The sequence below is a fragment of the Gracilinanus agilis genome, chromosome 4, assembly GCF_016433145.1.
Source record: "Gracilinanus agilis isolate LMUSP501 chromosome 4, AgileGrace, whole genome shotgun sequence".
Taxonomy (NCBI): Eukaryota; Metazoa; Chordata; class Mammalia; order Didelphimorphia; family Didelphidae; genus Gracilinanus; species Gracilinanus agilis.
This window is the reverse complement of record NC_058133.1, coordinates 155114093-155136598: the sequence shown is the minus strand read 5'-3', so window position 1 is coordinate 155136598 and position 22506 is coordinate 155114093. Positions and strand designations below refer to the sequence as shown.

The 22506-nt window shown below is 37.4% G+C and overlaps 1 protein-coding gene across 1 annotated transcript; it reads left to right on the top strand.

Moving 5' to 3' along the window:
• Window positions 1–6399: 6399 nt before the first annotated feature.
• MAP10 (microtubule associated protein 10) lies at window positions 6400–9275 on the top strand. Its single transcript, XM_044674087.1, has one exon. The coding sequence runs from the start codon at window positions 6400–6402 to the stop codon at window positions 9193–9195; it is 2796 nt and encodes a 931-aa protein (XP_044530022.1). The 3' UTR covers window positions 9196–9275.
• The last annotated feature ends 13231 nt before the right edge of the window (window positions 9276–22506 follow it).

Genomic DNA, 22506 nt, shown 5'->3' with positions numbered 1-22506 from the left:
TGGGTGCCCCAAACTTGCTCTATTTCTTTTTAGCTGGCTTTGGTGTTGTAGGTGGTTTGTGTTGAGGTGGTTGGGGTGGTGGTGGCTCAGCCCGCTATTTAGTGAGAGCTGTTTCACCCCTTTATAGCATGGAAATGTCCCTATTCCACGTGCCTTCCACACTGCACCCTGTTGTGTGGTCCTTCCATTGCTCTGGATTTGTTTTTATGTCCCCTTGAGGAGTCCTGTATGTATCTGTCAGGAGAGGTTAAGAGCTGCTTTTTACTCTGCCGTCATCTTAACCCCAAGCCACTGTTTCTATCCCTATCACTTCTATTATTTAACTTGGTACTAGAAACACTAGCAGTAGCAATTAGAGAAGAAAAAGAAATTGAAGGTATTAAAATAGGCAATAAGGAGACTAAGCTATCACTCTTTGCAGATGATATGATGGTGAGAATCAACTAAAAAGCAAGTAGAAATAATCAAGAACTTTAGCAAAGTTGCAGGATACAAAATAAATGCACATAAATCATCAGCATTTATATATATTTCCAGAACATCACAGCAGCTAGAGGTAGAAAGAGAAACACCATTTAAAATCACCCTAGACAATATAAAATACTTAAGAATCTATCTACCAAAACGAACACAGGAATTATACAAACATAAGTACAAAACCATTAAAAGTAGATCTAAACAATTGGAAAAACATTGATTGCTCATGGGTAGGATGAGCTAACATAATAAAAATGACCATTCTACCCAAATTAATTTATTTATTTAGTGCCATACCTACCAAACTACCAAAAAACTTTTTTACTGAATTAGAAAAAACTATAACAAAGTTTATTTGGAATAACAAAAGATCAAGAATATCAAGGGAAATAATGGAAAAAAAAAAGTGAAGGAAGGTGGCTTAGCAGTACCAGATATTAAGCTATACTATAAAGCAGAAGTCATCAAAACAATATGGTACCGGCTAAGAGATAGAAGGGAGGATCAGCGGAATAGACTTTGGGTAAGTGACGTCAGCAAAACAGTGTATGATAGACCCAACGAGCCCAACTTTTGGGACAAAAACCGACTATTTGACAAAAACAGCTAGGAAAATTGGAAAACAATATGGGAGAGATTTGGTTTAGATCAATATCTCACACCCTACAACAAGATAAAATCAGAATGGGTGAAAGAGCAGAATATAAAGAAGGTAACTGTAAGTAAATTAAGTGAACACAGAATAGTATACTTGTCAGACCACTGGAAAAGGAAAGATTTTAAAGCCAAGCAAGAGTTAGAAAAAATTACAAAATGTAAAATAAGTAATTTTGATTATATTAAATTAAAAATATTTTGCACAAACAAAAACAATGCTACCAAAATCAGAAGGGAAACAACAAACTGGGAAAAAATCTTTATAACAAAAAATTCTGACAGAGGTTTAATTACTCAAATATACAAGGAGCTAAACCAATTGAATAAAAAATCCAGCCATTCCCCAACTGATAAATGGGCAAGGGACATGAATAGGCAATTTTCAGATAAAGAAATCAAAACTATCAATAAGCACATGAGAAGGTGTTCTAAATCTCTAAAAATTAGAGAAATGCAAATCAAAACAACTCTGAGGTACCATCTCACACCTAGCAGATTGGCTAAAATGACAGAAGGGGAGAGTAATGAATGTTGGAGTGGATGTGACAAAATTGGGACCTTAATGCACTGCTGGTGGAGTTGTGAATTGATCCAACCATTCTGGCTGGCAATTTGAAATTATGCCCAAAGAGCTCTAAAAGAATGCCTGCCCTTTGATCCATCCATACCATTGCTGGGTTTGTACCCCAAAAAGATCATAGATAAACTGACTTGTACAAAAATATTTATAGCTGCACTCTTTGTGGTGGCAACAAATTGGAAAAGGAGGGTATGTCCTTCAATTGGGGAATGGCCGAACAAACTGTGGTATATGGTGGTGATGGAATACTATTGTGCTCAAAGGAATAATAACCTGGAGGAATTCCATGTGAACTGGAAAGACCTCCAGGAACTGATGAAGAGTGAAAGAGCAGAGCCAGAAGAATGTTGTACACAGAGGCTGATATACTATGGTAAAATCGAATGTAATGGATGTCTGTACTAACAGCAGTGCAATGGCCCAAGACAATTCTGAGGGATTTATGGAAAAGAACACTACCCACATTCAGAGGAAGAACTACAGGAGAGGAAACACAGAAGAAAAACAACTGCTTAAACACTTGGATTGATGAGGACATGATTGGGGATGTAGACCTGAAAGGACCACACCAATGTAACTATTACTAATATGTAAATAAGTCTTGACTCACCACACATTTTAAAAACAGTGGAAATGCGAGTTAGCTATGGGCGGGCAGTTTAAGGGGGTGAAAGGTAAAGTAAAAACATGAATTATGTAACCATGGAAAATTTTTCTAAAAATAAAAAAATTCATAAACAAAAAAAAGAAACCAGTGGAAATGTGCATTGGCTTTTGGGGGGTGGGGGTTTCTTGGGGTGAGAGAATAAGAACATGAATCATATAACCTTGGGAAAAATTTTTTTTTCTAAAAAATAAAATTAAAAAAAAAAGTGTTGCCCTCACAAAGGCTGTTGCACTTTTCCTGATCTCCAGTCTTTCAAAGGCCACTGACCATGGTTAAGCTATCACATCCATTAGTTTCTTTAGTACCCTAGGATGTATTTCACCTACACCTGAGGTCTTGAACTCAATAAAGGCAAGTAAGTGCTCTTTCACTATTCTCATAATTATCTTATGCAGAAACTTTCTATTTGTCATTTTTGTTCTTTCCTTTACATTCCAATAATGTTTCACCTTGGTAGAGGAAATAGAAGCAAAATGAATTGAGCAGCTCTGTCTTCTCTGTCACCCACAGTCATCATTCCATCTATTCATCCATCACCCAAAGCAGTAGTCATAGCCCTTCTTTTATCATCTTTTACTCAATATAGGGGAAAAAAAATAAAATACCAAAATATCTTTTTGTTGTTGCTGGTTAACTTTGCCTATAAATGTTTATGCCATGGAATTTTACCTCACCTTTTTCTTAGCCCTTTCAATCTGCTTTTCTAGAATATAGGATATATACCATACTATTCTCACCTTTTCTTTTTATCAATAATTATAGGATGAAATGGCCATCAATCTCCAAATTATCATTATTTCTACTTTGTGCACTAATCCTTGTTGATGCGAATCAGTTTCATAATTGTAGTTGTTCCAGGTTGTTTTCTCATGTTTTTGAAAAATGATCTTGGAATACTCACTATGCCTCTGCTTATGCTTTTGTGTATATTATCTACCCTTCCTATTTTCACCTATTGACATAATGAGATCTTTCATCAAGTCACATCTCAGATAATACTTATACCATGAATCTTAGCATGAATCTTTCCTCTAGCTAGAATTAATTCCTTCCTCAAATCAGTCAAGCCACTTTTTGACCCTTTCTGTACTTTTGTTGTCTAATAGTTATGATTGTTTATGTACCTACTTCTTTTGCCTACAAAATTTTTATTTCTTTGAGGGTTCAATATATTTTTCCCTCACATTTTACATCCCTGCAACCTAACATGATATTTTATATAATGCATATATTATACATATTATATATATACATATCATCTCAATACATCAAGAATCTTTAATTTTATTGATATGGGAACTCCCACTAGTAATGAAACCTTTGGTATTTATCAAGGCAAGTACTTGAGACTTCAGAAGTTAAATAAACTGGGTGTCTACTTAACACAGTTAAGAAAGAATGAAATTTAACTTCATACTCAAAAATAAGATTTAAACCTGTCTTTCTGACTCAAAGTCCAATACTTTATTGATTCTTCTATAGAGCATACAATAAGAGAATATGAAAAAACACTGAAAGTTGTTTCTGTCTTGTCTGACAGGCATTTAGAAGTACAGAATTTTTGTATTTAATTATGTAATTAACTGAGTTTGTACTTTCCTATGAACAACACACTTAACTTCATCCTACCCAAGGACACTAGACTAAAGGTGTTTAAAGGTCTATCTCAGCTCCCTGAAACAATAGCTTAAGTTTTGGGGGCTTTAAAAATATTTTTACAACAAATATAGCAATTGTTTTTACTTCCTGTGTGAATCTAAAACACTGACCCTAAAGCTGGACTTATTTTTCTGTCAATGTTGATATAGCCTCCCAATCTGTCTCATTTATTGACCAAAGATGGCTAGCTAGGGCTAGAGATGCAAAACATTGAGTGAAAATAGATGATTCAAATGCATACTTATTTACTTGAGAGAGAAGGTAATTGATCTACCCTTGATTAAAAATCTGATCCTGAATTTATTATATTCTAATCAACTGAGCTAAACAGCTTGGTAAACAATCAAACATGATAATTCATGTGAAAGCATTTTATTACTTTTATTTATAGTACAATTCCATGATAATCATGGTAGTTTTAGCTTGGGATGGGCCAATAAGTATGGCATATATACTATATAGAGGTGTTGTATCTTATGAGAGGCATTATAAAAAGAACATGCACATTTTGGAAACTTTTTTTAAACTTGATTCAGCATGTGCTTATTTTCATAAACTTTCCAAAGATACATTCAACCAAAATCAATTCTCTATTATTTATTCCTTCAACACACCAGGTTTCTGTATCACATCATTTTGCATTTAGATTCAACAAACATTTCTTAAGCAACTATTATGAGCAGGGGGTACTTATATTCTTCTGGAGGGAGGAGGTTTTTTTTTTTTATCATGTATATAATAAGCCTATTACAAAGATATTTTAGAAGAGGATAAGCACTAAATATATGAGGATTCAGAACTTTCCTCATTTTAGGCCCCTATTATGTTCAAAGATGGTATTATGCAGAACTGTGGAAGATGGTTTTTAATCAGGGATAAGTGGAGTCTCTCCAATGACATATTAAGCTTCTCAAGGTCACAGATTCACAGATCATAGGTTTAGAGCTGGATGGGGCATTAAAATTTATCTGTTCCAATACTATCTTATCTTTTTAGTGAAAAATTTAAGGCTTATAGGAAATAAGTGATTTGCCTAAGGTCAAATGGACTATAAGCATCAGAGCAGACTGAAGTACTACCTACCCTAATCTGCGGTCGCAAAATACCTTTCCACATTAAGAACTGTATCTTACAGTAGAAAGGGAACTGGATTTGGAATTTGGAGATCTTAATTGAAACCCTAACCTTGTTATTTACTACCTATGTGACTTTGGGTAGGAATTTAGTACTTCTGGTCTTATTTCTGCAATATGAAAAACAATGGATTTCACTAGATGATCTCTAGGATCTTGCATATGTCCATTATCATAATTGGCATCTCTAACTGGCATAGTAGATAGAAAATACTGGCAACGAAGACAAAAAGACCAGAGTTTAATTCCTGCCTCAGACACTAGCTGTGTGACCTTGGACAAATTACCTAATTGTTCTCTCAGCCTTAGTTGCCTTATCTGTAAAATTGGGATACTAGTACCTTCCTCGGGGTTTTTGCTAGGATTTAAGGGTGCTTACATTTGTAAAAGGAGCTTCTCAAACCTTAAGGCACACAGAGACATTAGAAATTACTATTACACACACACATACACACACATATATTATATATCGCTTTCCCTATAGGTTCCTAATACCTTTTAGCTTGACCTACTCTACACCCAAATGTCTTAAAGGGTTTGTATTTTTACAATTGTTTTCTCAGATACAGTAGCCATCAGGAGAAAGGCAGGCTGTGGGGACACCCCTCCCCCATAACCTGTTTCTTCTCCTCCCACAAATTCAGGTATGAGATAAGAGTAGTTCCTGGGAAGTAAGAGTTCTTGGTTTTAAAGATTCCAATTCCTTCCTCCCCTCCCCCAACCCCTCTGTCTCAAAAGAAAAATGCTGGCTACAGGGACCTTAATCTCCCAGGTGGAGCTGGAAGGATCAGAATATCCTAGTGGTTTGGAGGTAGATGGGACCAAGAGGCCATCTAGCCCCACCCACCTCTAATTACAGATGTGACACAGAGGCTCAATGAGGTTAAGAGAGCTGTCCCAGGTCCCATAAGGAAACAGTGACAGAGGTAGGATCCGAACCTAGGTCCGCTCCCTCTTTAGAAGAACACTTTATGGGAACAAATCAGAAGATCTCCAATTCAGAATGAAAGAGATAAGTGAGTAAAGTCCCACTGACTGAAATCACATCCCACCACTCTCGCGAAAAGCCACGACCGCCCCGCCCCCTTTTCTAGTCTAGTCTCTTCTGACTTCCTGTAGATTTCACGCCCAGCGTCGCCCTGCCCAGATTCTCGCGAGAACTCAGTTCCCCAGTTCCGCTTCCCTTCCTCTGTGGCGGGGGCATCGTAATCTCTTAGGGCAACGAGATGGCTGCAGAGACCTTATCCGATTCTGAGCGGCTCTTCTCCCTAGAACTGCTGGTGGACTGGGTACGCCTGGAGGCGCGGCTCCTGCCGCCTGAGGACCAAGAGGAGGCCGGGCCGCCCCCGCCCAGTTTTCTCCGCCTGGCTGTGGCCTTCCGTCTTCTGGACTTCCCCACGCTGCTGGTGTACCCTCCGGGAGGCCCCGTCGCTCCTTCTCGCGGACCCCTGCCTGGCTCCTTCCCTTTTGGCCGCGGCAAGTCCTGTCTTTTCCGTTTGGGTGCGGCCACTCTGCAGCGTCTGTTGGGCTTCTCACCTCTCTATGCGCTGCTCCTGACTGTGCCCCCCGGCAGCCCGACCCCGGCTCCGAAGCTTTTGGGCAGCTGCAGCATCTCACTAGCCCCCGCTGCCCGAGGGCTCACCGGAGGAGAGGAGAATGGGCTCTCTACCACGGGAGCTTCCCAGGGTCACCGAGGTCTTTATGTCCTGAGAGACCTGATGGGGGAGCAAGTAGGGCAAATTTACCTAGGTTATCGCTTGACTGATTTGGGGAGCACTTTGCTGGGTCACATTCCCCCAAAGACACCTGTGACTTTCCAGAGGGAGGGGGAGAGGAATGCTGCTGGAGCTCTGGTCAGTAGAGTGGAAAAAATGAGGACAAATGAGAGTATATCTCCAGCCCCACAGGGGAAACAGCCATCTCCTCCACCATTCATAAACATTGTTCAAGTGGAGCCAGAGGATTTGGATGATTTGGAAGAACCCAAGCCACAGGATGATGTAATTGAGATAGTTACCTGTGACAAAACTAAGCCAAAGCAGCAGGAATATGTGGTTAAGATAGTTAAAACTCCCAGTAAATACAAGAGGAGTGATATAGATTTAGAGTTGACAGATTCTTCCCAGTCGGAGATTATGAGATTAAATGAGGTTAGAGAAAACAATAGTACAACAAATCAGGAAGTTACAGAGTTAGAACTTGAAACTAACATAATTTGCCCACCACCTCTGTATTATTCTCATCTGGAGCCAAAAAAGATCCCCCCAGCTAAGGGCAAATTCATAACTGTACCTCAAATCACTATGCCTAAAGAATCAGATGATGTGGTTCAGGAAGAAATAGCCCCATGCCCCTTGGTAAGGAACCATGATGTACCATCAGATCAGAATCAAACTTCAATGGCCCAATCTCGTCCTGACCCAGGTGAATTTTTTGACCAAGATAAACTTGACACTATAAGGCAGCTGCCTCTATTAAATGCTTTGTTAGTTGAGTTATCTTTATTATATAACCAGCCCCTTGCAACTGCTACTGGTATACACCCTCACTTAGCCTGGTTATATAGGCCTGAGGACAGGAAGGCTCCAGAACCTTCCGAAAATGCCACTGGTAAAACTGAAGAAGTTGGAGACAAGTTTTTACCCAGGGAAAGAGAAGAGAACTTAAATCCTCAATTAACAAGCAGCCAGGTTGAACACAGTCTCAAAAAAGGAGTATGTTTTGAAAAAAAACATATCATCCCAAAAAAAGTAGTTCAAAAAAGAAAGCTGTTTTATGGCCTTACAAATACACTCAAACTCCGTTTAAAGCGTACAAACCCAGCCATGTTAATACTACATGAAAAAAGAGAACAGTATAGAAAAATGCAAACAGAAATGCCAGAAACAGAAAAACTTAGGCTCCCATCATCTAAGGGGAAAAGTTATACAGAAGAGCATGGGAAGCCACACACACTTCCCAGCAATCTGTGTTCTACTTCAAATATTCTTGCTGAAAACATTAAAAGTTTAAAACAAAATGAGGTGGAATCTGAAGGCCAAAGCTTTACAAAAGAAACTCATGTTTCAGGAAGTGGAACTGAAAAGGAGATAAATGTTGAAGTCGAAGTAAATAAGGAACCAGCTATAGAAAAAGACAATGTGATAAGCCCCATTTTACCTGAGAAGGTCACTCCTACAGATGTTTCAGAAATATCTAAGAAAGAAGTAAAAGTCCATCATCTAGATACTGACTCAGAGAATAGCAGAATAGACAATATTGTCATAGATTATAGTAATGAAGCAAGTGACAAACAGGTTGAAACTATGGCTTCTGACTTTCATCCTCTTGATTCAGATGATAATAAATCAAGTAAAAATAGCTATTCTGAAAGTGTATTAGAAGTAAAGTATTCTGAAGACTTTACTAGCCCTTGCTATTCTGAAGATTTCTCCAGTGTTGCTGATACTGTTGGAAGTTCTAGGATTCATGATAGCATTCCTGAACTGGAAGCAAATAACCTCAGTTATTCTCATTTAGATACTGATTGTAAGTCTAGTGAATCTAAAACATCTAGAAAAAGTCATAAAAATGAAATGAATTCTGTTCTTACCCCACCTTTTTCAGCTGGCTTGCCAGTACATTCATATAAAAAGTCTCATCTTTCAAAGTCTCAGGGCAAAAGCCTCGTAGATGCAAATAATATCTCCAGCAGTGACATTTCTTCACATTGGAGTGAAAGGAAGAAAAAACAAAATGACCAAAATAGCATTCATAATTCTGAAGTGAATAGTCAAGGGATTGTTGATAAATCTAACCCAAGAACTGTTCAAAAATCTTTAGAAAAAAGCCAGTCCCTGAGAACCTCCCAAGTGAGTTCTTATTTGCCATCTAATATGTCTGAACTAGAACTTAGTGCTCTGGATAGCTTTACTTCAGATCAGATTGAAGAAAATGATGAACTTGGCTCACTAAATATTTGCAATCAATACAAAGACATTTGTGAGTTAGTAATAAATAAGCTTCCTGGGTATACAGTGTAAGATTGAAGTTTTTTCATATTTAACTTTTTAAACATGTAGTATTACTGAATTTTATAGCATTTATATTGCTTATTTTTATATACAAATTATGTGACATCCATTTTGGAAATGCAAAATAAAATTGTTCTTATATACCATGCTGTTACTGTTCAAAGTCAGTATTCCTCTAGAAGCAATTTGGAATAGGTTATGAAACCGTTATAAGTCTTATAAGGTTTTGTATTTAGAGGTATATATGAAAAGTTACTAATGGCTTAGAAATTGTTTGAATGAACTATCTAAAGCAGTTTTTGTCCAAAGAAGTTGGAAATAAAAAGCAATCCTTATGCTAGGGAGGAGGAAAAGGTGGGGGTCATATGAGGACAATTTTAAATGGTTAAAGGAGTTGTTTTTCATTATGGGGCATCTCCATTGTATTCAGGTTGCTGTTCTAACCACTATGAGTGACATAAAGATAAAATGTAGTCTCTAAATGCAATGTCATTGTATCCTAGTAGATGTAATTACAATTTATGTAGAAAACTGGCCTGAGGAAAGGGAATAGGCATAAAATCTTCCTCCAAAAGAAAGACAAAGCCACTGAAAAAAATTATCATTGAGGAAGAACACATATTTGAGCTACTAATATAAAAATGTACAAATTGTTTTATTTTTCCATTTTTGCTTTGTTGGAGGGCAAAAAGCAAGAAACAACAGAATGAGGTGCTAGTTTGGAGAGGGAGGAGAGAAGACAAGTCATAGCTATGAAAGAAGCTTTAGGGATAGGGACTTCAACTGTTAAATCACAATCCAGATGTATAAACGGGAATGTGGACCTGAATCAGAGATAAAGCAAAAGTTATGAATTTCTTAAGGGAACTGTGAAGGGAAAGGATTAATGATAAAATCTTAAAGACTAATAAAATAAGATCTTGAATTGTAATTTTATGTCTTAAATTTTGTGTCATACCTGTAACAGAAATAGGAATAAGCAGTGCTTTTGGTAGAAAATTCTATTATTGATACTATACTGTTTGGATTCAAAGGCTTTGGGTTCAAGCCTTAGATCTGGTATTTATTGCCACATAACTGTGGGTAGGTCATAGAATCATAGATTTATTAGTCTAATCCCATCATTTTATACATGAGGAAGTAGAGACCCTGAGAGTTTAAGTGACTTGGTTGATGATGAATTTAGTGACAAAGATGAGGTTTGAACTCAGAAATCTGACTTTAAATATATCTGAGACACTATCCAGTTGTAAATCCTAAAGGATAATGATAATAAAAGTGTGCTATGAGGCTCAGTTTTCTGTGTGTAAAGGGAAAGGCTTGCCTGTAGATACTGTCAATTACTGAGGCATAGACGGGTAGTTTGCCGCGATTACTGAAAAAGTACAAGTAAACAATTTCATTGGTGTTGTCAAAATCTTGTGATGAAAATAGTATAAGTGTTTATGCCTATGTAGAAGTGGATTGGAGGCAAGGATTTTAGGATTTGGGTTTATACCTTCTTCCAAATAGAAACAGGAAGTGTTCAGCTCTCCCAATTCTCAGCTATGCTCCAACTAATTTACCTTTTGTTATCTTAATATTGTTTATGATAAAAATGACTTTGGAGTTGGAGGACTTGTGTTTGAATCAGTGTTCTACTGTGACCCTTGTAAAAAAGATGGGGCATCAGGGATGTAAATGTGTCCTAATGGTTTGTGGGTACACACACTGGGTTAAAGGAGAGACAGAACCAACCAGGATAGAGAGACCTGAGTACACAGCTCAGCTGCTGTTAACTGTCAAGAATGGCTGTTGGCCAACTGTCACCTAGCTCACCACTAGGCCAGAGTCTTTGAAACCAGCAGACAAGGTAAAAGGTTTTAACAGTTTTAATTATGTTTAACTAAATAAAGGTGAGATAGGGGATTCTACACTAAATCCTAAAAGGGCAAATCACAGGGCAAAGGGGAGGACTTGTCAACTCTAACTCTATTGATCTAGGCCAGGCAGGGCTCAAAGAAGCAGTTCTGGAATCACTGGGAAGCTGCTTCAAACCTGGTTCCAGCCAGGTTTGACCAGCACAGCTAAAAGGTCTGAGGGTGGCTTTGAGGGTTCTCATAGTAATCCACAGATGATCACAGGATGCCAAAAGCTAAGGTGGTCCAAGGTATCCAAGTAGAGAGAGTGTACTTGAGATGCTGTCCACCAGATCCCAAACTCCTCCTCCACTTGGTGCAGCTCTGCAGGTCTTGTTCACTTGCTAGAAGCCACCACCACTCAGGATCCCAGGGAATCAGGATGCAGGATGTCCTTAACTCTGAGATCTTCCAGGGCTAGCAACAGTTTGTGCCAACCACTAATGGAGTCCCTCTCAGAGCACACCCCTACTTCCTTCTCCCTTCCTGCTAGGTCCAACCTTAATACTTAATTAATTACTAAATAATCTTCCTCACATCACCCTGGACAAGTCACTTAACCTCTATGGGTCATAGTATCCTTCTCTGAAAAATGAAGCAATTGGACTAGATTACTTCTGAGGTTCTATAAAAACTTTCTAGAACAATTTGCTCATTTAAATGGAAGGTAACCATTGAGGGCCACTGTCTACAAATAAGTAATTTAATAAGGAAACCAAGAAGGAAACAGTGAACAATACAATATATAAGTAATAGAGGGTATATTCTATGGTAGTCTGCCAAAACTGGAAGTAGGTTGGGAAGATATAGGATGTAGATACCACTACTAGGTCTGCATCCCAAAGAGATAAAAAAGAATAGGAAAAGAGCTGTTTGTACAAAAATATTGTAGCTGGTCTTTTTGTAGTGGCAAAGTATTAGAAACTAAAGAGTTGTCCCTCAATTGGAGAATGGCTGAAATAACTGGTATATGATGGTGATAGAATACTATTGTGCTCTAAGGAATGATGAACAGGATGATTTCCAAAAGAGCTGTAAAGACCTACATAAACTGATGCAGAGTGAAATAAACAGAACCAGGAGAACATTATACACAGGGACTACAATATTGTGGACTGTTCAAATGTGATAGACTTTGCTACTAACAGGAATATAACTTTCCAGGACAATGCTGAGAGACTTATGAAAAAGAATGCTATCCACCTCCAGAGAAAGAACTGTTGGAGTAGAAATGCAGATGAAAACATGATTTATCATTTGTTTATTTGGATATATGTTTTGGGGTTTTGGTTAAATAAGATTATTCACTTAAAAATGAATTATATAGAAATATGTTTTGAGTGATAATACATGTATAATAACCCAGATTGAATTGCTCGTCAGCTCTGGGAGAGGGGAGGAAAGAATGGAAGGAGACAATATGGATCGTATAACTTTGGAAAACTTATGTGGAAATTTGTTATTTAAAAAATTTTAAGTGAGTAGAATTTGGATTGTTTTTAGAGGGGAGGAGGAAATCCCAGGAGAAAGAGATCAATTAGAGCAAAGGCACAAAAGTGTGAATGATCCAAGTATGTTGATGAGACAGAGAGGAGAGTAGTTTGAGTGGAATGTAAGTTCCCTGTTGGAAAATACAGAGAAGTAAATTGAACAGAAAAGTACATCAGCACAAACTAATGATGCTCGCTCTCAGTAGTAGGGAGGTAGACTTGAAAAACAGACTATAGCCTTTGAGTGAATGAGCATCTTTTCCCACAGATTGCACAACTCTGTACAGAATCCGTTTGGGACCTCCCTGTAAAATTATTTTCCATGCTTCTTGAATTCACGTTTAGTAAATTGGTTGGTACTTTTGGTTTTATCTTCATGGCCCTTGATACCATGTTCCCCCCACTATGTTACATGGACAGATTTCTGGATAGACCACAGCTTATATGTGTCTTACATCCTGCTTTGCTTTATACTTTGTCCTTGATGCTTCCAAGTTCTGATACTTTACTAATTACAAGCACAAGGTTTTGAAATCAAAAGTCAAATTTAGACTTTGTGAAATGGAATTACTTTAGGTTATTGACCAGAGGAAGCATAGCTAAAAGTGATTCTGCAGAGTAATTTGACCAGGATACAGTATTTTATTAAAAGTGGGTGATGGGGGCAGCTGGGTAGCTCAGTGGATTGAGAGTCAGGCCTAGAGACAGGAGGTCCTAGGTTCAAATCCGGCCTCAGACACTTCCCAGCTGTGTGACCCTGGGCAAGTCACTTGACCCCCATTGCCCACCCTTACCACTCTTCCACCTATGAGACAATACACCGAAGTTAAGGGTTTAAAAAAAAAAGCGGGTAAGAGAGACAAATTTTTAATAGTAAAATGCTGATTACAAAATATGAAATATTTTCATTTTCATTAGCTTCATATTCTTTCCTCCAAAAAGTATATTATTCTCATAAAATAAGAATAAATGTCAAATAATAGTTATATAAATATACAAATATAATTCAATTCAACAAACTTTTACTAAGTGCCTACTATGTGTAACAAATGACATTGGAATTAGTGGTTAAGTGGCCTTGCTAATATTTTCTCTTTTAAAAAAAATCTGTTATTCGAGTTTAACAAACACCAAGTAGAATGAACATTTTCATGTACAAAGTATAGCAGATAATAAAGATTATAAATAAAACCTTTAAACCTCTGCTTTAGGGGCAGCTAGGTGGCTTAGTGGATTGAGAGCCAGGCCTAGACATGGTAGGTCCTGGGTTCAAATTTGACCTCAGACACTTCCTAGCTGTGTGACCCTGGGCAAGTCACTTAACCCCCATTCCATTGCCTGGCCCTTACTGCTCTTTTGCCTTGGAACCAATACACAGTATTGATTCTAAGATGGAAGATAGGGGTTAAAAAAAAACCTCTGCTTTATTTAAAAATATGTATAATAAATTCAGTGTTAATATCAAAGCTAACTGGTCTCCTGAATATCTCTTTTTTGATTTTAGCAAGGCTTCATTCTGTCCTTTTCTCCCGTAATGCCCTTTATCTCTGTAGATGGAAGCAGCCACATCATATTCCAAAAAGGAGCTAATTTTAAGATGGGGGGGGGATTTAGGGGGTAATAACTTCCTTGTGGGAACTGAAAAGTTAGGCATACAATTACAATTGTAATATAATATAATTATAATTACAATTACAATTTCTCAGAACCCTCAATTAGAAAAAATGCCCAATGTTTAAGACAGAGGTTTTTGTTGCCTAACCTCTGATATCTTTGTAGGCACGGCAAAATTATTAATTTAGAAATGTGCAGAATGTTACACTGACTGTTAATAGGCACTGGGAGGGGGGAAACAGACCTTTTCTTGGAATTTCTTACAGTTTTTGAGAAGGTAGGTATAACTGTGGACATTAGTCTGAGTCTTTGCTCAGATCTCTCAGCTCTTTGCCACAGCTTTGTCCCTTCTTGTTTCCCGTTCGGTGCAGATTTTTCTCTGGCTCAGTTTTTGAGGGTCTCTCCTCCTGCATAGAGCAATGGGCCTGGAAGCCAAGAAAATGGCCAGTGTAGAACTGGTATCAGCAGAATACACAGGGAAGCACAGGAGAGCAGAAAAGGGGAGCTTTTCACACATTCTATGGCAGGCACTGTGCTAAGCACTTTCATAAAATATTTTCTCGTTTGATCCTCACAACTGTGGGAGTAAGGGGCTGTTATCCCCCCCCCCCCCACTTGACAGCTCAAGATGTAATTAGTTCATAAGTTCTGTGAGCTCAGCCAAACCTAATGAGCTTGCAAAGATTCTTTGGGGGTCCTGTGTTCTTATCTTTCATTCTCCTAGCCCTCTCTGGCTGCCTATCACAATTCTTGCAAGTTTAGTTGTGCTACCTTTAATTACTTACCAGAGTCCTCTACTGCCAACACGCCAGTATAGATTGTGAGTGAAGGAAAGAACCAACCTTAAAAAACAGAGTTTGAGCAGAAGCTGGCGTTTAATCTGGGAGAAATAATAGAGTTTTGCAATAATAGAGAATAATAGAGAATTTGCAACCTATTGCTGATACTGTCACATTCGGCTGTAATGGATATGTTCTTGCCACCAGCCTTGCCCAGGACTCTGCAAAAAATAAATAAATAAATAAATAAATCTCAGTTTAGAATAAATATTGTATCTTTTAGTTTAGTTTGAATGTTCTGAAGATAAGTCTAAAAGTTTTACTAGGCACCAAATAGAAAATTCCATCAGTAACTTTGTGCCAGGTCCTGGCTAAGTACTTTATAAATATTCTCTCAATAAATCCTCACAAACGACCTTGAGGTAGGTTCTAGACAAAGCATTCTCCAAAATATGAATAACTAAGTTAAGATGAATCCATGTTTTGATTTAATCCAAAGCCCCCTTTCTTGTACAGACTTCACTCACTTGCCCTTTTCAGTCCCGAGGGACAGCTCCCAATGGACAGACACTGGGAAATGACATGACCTCTCAAACCAGTCTCTCATTAATATTTGAAATGTTTTTGAATAATTAAACTGTCCATCCTGGAGACGATGTCCACACACACACACACACACACACACACACACACACACACACACACACACACACACNNCATACCAACACACACACACACACACACACACACACACACACACACACACACACACTGTGACTCTTCCTAATGGCCTTGTGTAATTCTGAGTAATTTAACGTTAAGGCACTTCCTTTTCTGTGCTTCTTTCTAAGAAAGCTCAACATCATTTACCTTTTCTCAATGGAAAGCTCCTTAAGGCCAGGTAATGCTTTATTTGCCATTGTATTTCCCTAGACCCCTCAGTAGCTCTTTGAGCATAAAATAAGCAATAAATGGTTAATAAACTAAATGAGATTTTAAAGCTTTTGGTACCTTTTTAGAAAAAAGCAGTGTTGCCTGGGTGGGCTTTGATACATCTTTCACTGGTTTAAAAAATGTTCTTAATTTGATTTTCAATGTCCTAAAAAAAATCTAACAAATAAAGTATTATTTTTCACTTTTCAAAAACTCTTTGAATCTTTTTAGAGCCACGAAAGCCTAAATTCCGTGGATTCAGCCAGGATTCATGAAAATTTCTGCTCAATTTTGTGGACCCAAGGTTTCTCTGAGTCACTTTGGGTTGTTTTGAGAGCTATTTAAATTATGATTTTCTTGTGACTACAGTGACACACCAAGTGTTTTGTTGGGTATCTGCATTTAAAGGTAGTGTGCATTGCTATTTTTTGCTATATAAAAATACTACAATTTTAGATGATAATGTCAGACTGAAAAGCTTATCTATAAAGGATCAAAATGTGCAATGTCTCTCTCCTTTCAAATAAGTGGAAACATAGATGATGCAGTAAATTATTTTTAAAGTTACTTTTCCAGTGGCATGTATAATGGTGAAGATTTAATCCATTAATGAGTCAACAAGCATTTATTCAGGCTCATGTGAGACAGCTACATGACACAGCATTTATTAGTCTGGACTGGGAGTTAAGACAAATTCAAATCCAGACTCTCACTCTAGCTATGTGATCCCAAACAAGCCGCTTAAACCCCATCAGCCTCCGTTTCTTCCAAAAGTAAAAGAAGGATAATAGTTGTTGTGGGGATCAAATGGAGTAATATTAGTAAAGTGCTTAACTTATACATAGTAGGCACTTAAAAAATGTCTGTTCCTTTTCCTTTCCTCTTCCCCTATGCTATATGCCTGTCACTGAGCCAAATCTTAGATATGGTTTTTTAAAAGGACTTGTTTTCTAGGAACTTGCACTCTATTTGAAGGATACGTGTTCCTGGGTAAGTAAATACAAGATTCATAAACCATAAAAAAAAAAAAAAAAAAAAAAAAAAAAAAAAAAGGAGATGAGGATCATTAACAATTGGAAGGATGAGGAAAGGCTCCCTGGAGGAAGCAGAATTGCACCAGAATGTTAAAACAGTGATTTCAGGAGATGGAGGTTAGGAAGGAGAAGATTCCACGCATGAGGACAATCTGTGAAAAGGGAGGAATGTAGTGCTGAGGAAAGAGCATGTAGGCTAGTTTGACTGGAGCTTAGAATTCAGGAGGAAGAATTATGTAAAATCAAGCAAATCCCTAAACCGGTGAAAAGATGAGTCTGGGACCAGGGCCATACTGGGGCTACCTCAAAATGGCTAAGAGAACTGAAAATCAGCAACACTGTAAATCAAGGCTTGATTCATTGTTTGGTTTGTTTGCTATTTTGAAGAAGTGATAAGGAAAGTATTAATAAAGCAGATTAATCTTTAAGATGTTTTAGAAGTCCTTTTCTTTTTTTTCTGTAAATCCAGTTGTTAAACATTTACCAGCGCCCAACTGATCTCGACCCATGCATAGATATATGAGTGATCTTCTTACCCGAGACTGGTCAATATTAGATATTCTTTGCAAGTTTAGAGAAGCAACATGATGTAATGAAAAGAGAATCAGATGGGGACAATAAGCTGGCTTTTATTTGTTATTCTAATTTTTATTAACTTTGTATAACCATGGACTAAAGCTGACCTTCTCCGGATCAATTTATTCATCTGCAAAATGAGAATACTTGATCTAAAACTTGTTACAAAGAAAATGCTTTATATGACTTACAGTGCTTAAATAGAATCTATTTTTTCCTAATGAGGGTCCACAAAAAATACATTTAGTTCTAATGAAAAGAAATTTCTAGCAAGCAATGGAGAAAGATACAGGCCTTAAGAATTACAATATAGAATATGAAGATGCATTCCATTAGGTATGCCCAGCAAAAGAAAAAGAAAAGGCAAATTGAAAACCCAGTGGGACAGTAAATCAAATGTGAATCAAATAATTGCCTCCCTTATAGTCGCTGGAGTTTTATTTTTAAAACTTAGTTCTTTGGATAAAAAACCCTTAGTAATTTGTATAAAAGCACAAAAATTCAAGATGGTCAGTCTTTGACAAGAAAGTTTTAAAATATTTTGAATCATTGATGAAAGTTTTTTTCCCCATAACTATCCAATCTGTAGTGATCATCATCTCTTTTCCCTCATTCCTTTGGCAGGCCCTGATTGTCTCAACCCTTGTGTTATCTTTACTTTCTCCATCTCATTTATCTAATTGGATTCAAATACTTTGAGGTCAGAGATGAATTTTTATACGTTTTTTTTTTCTAACTACCTCATAGTACCATCTATAGGGCCTTCTAATAGGAGGTATTTTAAATTTCCTTTTTTATCTGCTTCCTCTTCAGTATCATACCCCTAATTATATATATATGTATATATATATATATATGTATATATAGTCTTTTGTCAAATCAAGAAATTATTTATTGTCACTATATATTATTGTTATTTTTGTCCTTCGTTTTCCAAACAGGACCAAGATAATATCATAAGGTGATGGCTTGCTCAAGAGTTGAATTTAAGTGAGGCAGAGTTGCCATTGAATGAAATTGTTTCATCTCCCCATTCTGCCAAGGAAAGTCAGCTTAGAGTAGACATCTTCCTAACTCACTCATGGGTTTGAGGCCCATCGGGTAACGTTCAGCCTGGTTTATCCCACCTGACAAGATGGTTTTATAAGGGTAAAGCGATGAACTTTAAATATATAGTAAACTCCTAAAGTAAAGTGTATAATCAAGAGAGAAGTAGGAGCAGTTTCTCTCTGTCTTCAGAAGTCAGTGAAGAAATAGGCCTTCTCACAGTTAGTCTCCTTTCACTCTAATCCACACTGTGTGAGAGAAAAGACCCATCCACCTCTTCTTGAGAGGAAGTCCAAGAGGCAGGCCCAGAAATCTCCAACTGCCCCTCTTTTATCCTAGGTCTCTTAAAGAGCCATCTGCAAGTTCTGTGGGTTCTCCCTCATAAAGGGGACAACATAAAAGTGGGCAAACCCTTTCTCTGACCTGAAACCTGTTCTTAATGAAAGCTAAATAAATTCTTATCGCTATAATCCCCCCTGTGATTCATTGGTAGACCTGTCTCCCCAATGAATCAATTAACTAAACTTATTCTAAAATTAAAACAGGGAGAGTTAAAGAGAGGAAGAAAGAAAGAAAGTAAAACATCTTACAAAATGCAAGTCACATATTACATACAGATATTTGTGAAGATGGGATTGTTTCTACTTGCCCACATTTAGATTTAATCACCAGAAGTGTATATACTCTACTTATCCTTAAGTATGGAGAGGTCTATGACTCACATATGCTATAGTGGGTAATGCATCAGAGACAACTAACTGCCCCCGGACAGCCCTAAGCAAAGCTAAAGCTACAATTGGTCCACGTAAAGTGGAAGTAATGCACAGGAAGTGATGCAAAGACGTGTCTGTAAAAGCAATGGCAACTTCCTGTGAAGGGAGTTCTTTGGAGTTCTTCAGAGTTTGGAGTTGGAGTTGCAGTTGGAGTTGGAGGTTGGTGAAGGATATGCTTTGTGGACCTGAGACTCTGAAAATTGGTGAGACTGTTCTTGAATTGCTCCCTTTGAACTATCATATGGGTGAATGAAAAAGGCTCACTCCTTTTCCTGGCTTTTCTGGAGGTACTCGCCTCTAGGGAGGCCCCTCATCTTGGAGGAAGCCTCGTGGCTAGACCCCTTGTTTAACTTACCTCTGAGCCCCTCTTTGCTGGGGCCTCTGAAGCCCTGCCTCGTTTGGACAGGGCCAGAGTAATTATCTACTCTCACTCTCTCATTTCCTTACTTTCACCCTTTCTCCTTTTGTAAGTAAAACTACCATAAAAATCATCTTGACTTGAGTAATATATTTTCGGCAACCACATTTTTATACATTTAGTACAACCTTTCATTTTTAACCCTTACATATTACAGTTATAAATATTTCCAATTATAAAAATAACACACTTCTAACCTATACTTTTACAAATGAAAATCTATTTTTTTTAGGTTTTCAAAGGTAATAATTCAAATTCAACTTAGTTATTATGTAAAAAAACTTTGCAAATATTATTACATTAATGATATACAATAACATTCACCCCCTGTGATGGGTATGTGCTACAGTCTCTTGGAGCCACAGGTGAGAGATGGGTAAAAGGTAGACACTAAAGGTAAATGAGCAGCCCTAAAAAGGTGTTAGTCCTCCCTCAGTACCCCATATGTCTCCTAGGCCAACTGGGTGGCCCAGTAGAGAGAGTCCTGGGCCTAGAATCATGATGACCCAAATTAAAATCCAGCCTTAAACACTTAACTAGTTTTATGACCATGAGTATCTCATTAACCTCAGTTTCCTTATATATAAAATGAGCTGGAGAAGGAAATAGCAAATCACTCTAGTATCTTTACCAAAAAAACTCAAATGGGGTCACAAAGAGTCAGAAACAATTGAGTGAGGACCAGGCTAATAAATGCTTGCTGGTTCCATTCCCTCCCAAGAAGTTCTTAAAAGGGCAATTATAGTTTTGTACTCATTAGGTTTGAAGGAAAATTCTTTAATTACTCTTTATACTATTGTACTATAATAATGCTATGATTATTTCCTCCAGTCTTTTCTTCCAAAATCTCAATGCCAAAAAATTATGTACTTAAAATTCTCTTTTACTATATTCCTCATAAAATTTTATCTGAATTCAGAGAAAAATGCCCTATTGATTATTTTATTAAATAAGTAAATGCTTTCTTATATTCTATAACCAGAATAAAATAGAAATACCTCAGAAACTATGCTATAGTGACATGTGTAATTTGATTTGATCCAACTACCATCCTGGAAATGGGGTGAGGTAATTTAATTTTCATTTTTTTTTGTTATCACTTAGAAGCTCAGCATAAGGCAAGACTTCCTTAAAGCAATAGACCACAAATAGAACAAGTCACATCTCTTTCTCTATAGCCAACAAATTTACTCTTCACAAAATGTTCAGGGAATCTTCCATATAAAGTGATGTCCTTCATGATAAATTCATTTGGCCTGCCAATGACTTGGGATTACAAAAGTATCAAGTAAATTCTATCCTCTATATCCTCTTTCCATCCCTTGGTTTTAATTTCAAGTTCATCAGAGTGCTGATTTTCTAACTCAGGTTTTGCTTAGAGTTACTAAAATCAATCTGATACCTTTGGCTTTCTCACTGTACACTCTTTAAAAGCTAGAATTACTTAAGGCTAGCATTTCCCTTTGGATCCACTTCATTCTTCTTTCTGAGGGCTTGACCATACTAGTCTAGAGAATCAAATCAAATATACTGCCATGCTAACTCTCACCCATTCCTTTATATGGATCTGTAATTATAATGACTTTCCATCTATATGTTTCTAGAAAAGAAGGACCACAATTTCTTCATACCACATATAATGTAGGTTAACACTTCTCTGTGACTAAGTTTTAGAGATCCCTTTTATTTACCAAAAATCACAGAGCCAATAAGAGGCAAGACTTGAAACCAGGTCTTCCTGACAGTGAGTGAGCTCTCCATCCTGCCTCTCATCCAAATAAAGCCTAGATAGATCTGTGAGCACACATACAACATAACATGGGCAATGAAACTCATCACATGCTCACATACATACATGAGAACATGCACACACATATATAGATTAGTGAAAACAACCTGAGGAACTTTATTCCAGAGGGATTTGTTGGTATTTGATAAAAGTCACAAAGGATAAAATGAAAAATTTACCCTTGGCCTTAAAGCTTAGAGAGAAACCAGAGTATGGCAGAGAGGGAAGTCAGTCAGAAAATTTGCATTCAAGTCTTAGTTCTGTCATCTCCCAGTTTTGTGACTGAGCAATTCACTTCTCAGTTTTCTTATTTTTTTAATTGAGAATAATATTTGGCTAGAAAAGTTTCAGGAAAATTAACTTAGAAACGCTGTGTTCCTAAATTCATAGCATGAACAAAAAAACCAGTGTGGGTGTTGTTTTTTTTTTCTTCTCAATTGCATCTTTTCCTTCTGGCCACAGTTATGTGAGAATCAAGAAATCTAGAACCTAGAAACAGAAAGTGAGGGAAAAATTATTAATTCTATTAGAATTTAATGAGACTGACAAGGTGAAATTAAAAGCTATTCATTAAGGGGACATCTGGGTAGCTCAGCGGATTGAGAGCCAGGCCTAGAGACGGGAGGTCCTAGGTTCAAAGCTGGCCTCAGACACTTCCCAGCTGTGTGACCCTGGGCAAGTCACTTGACCCCTATTGCCTACCCTTACCACTCTTCTGCCTTGGAGCCAATATACAGTATTGACTCCAAGAGGGAAGGTAAGGGTTAAAGATAAAATAAAATTTAAAAAAGCTATTCATTAGACTGCCAAATTATTTTTTTGTCCTTAAAACCATTTCAGGAAATAATCTTCCAGAGAGTTAGAACACAGTCAGTGGAACCTTGTTGGGTTTCTTTTGTTTCAAAGCCACATTATTTTCTTACAAAAAACCTTAGTGGAACAGAGTGAATTGTGGGGAACAGAGGGTCA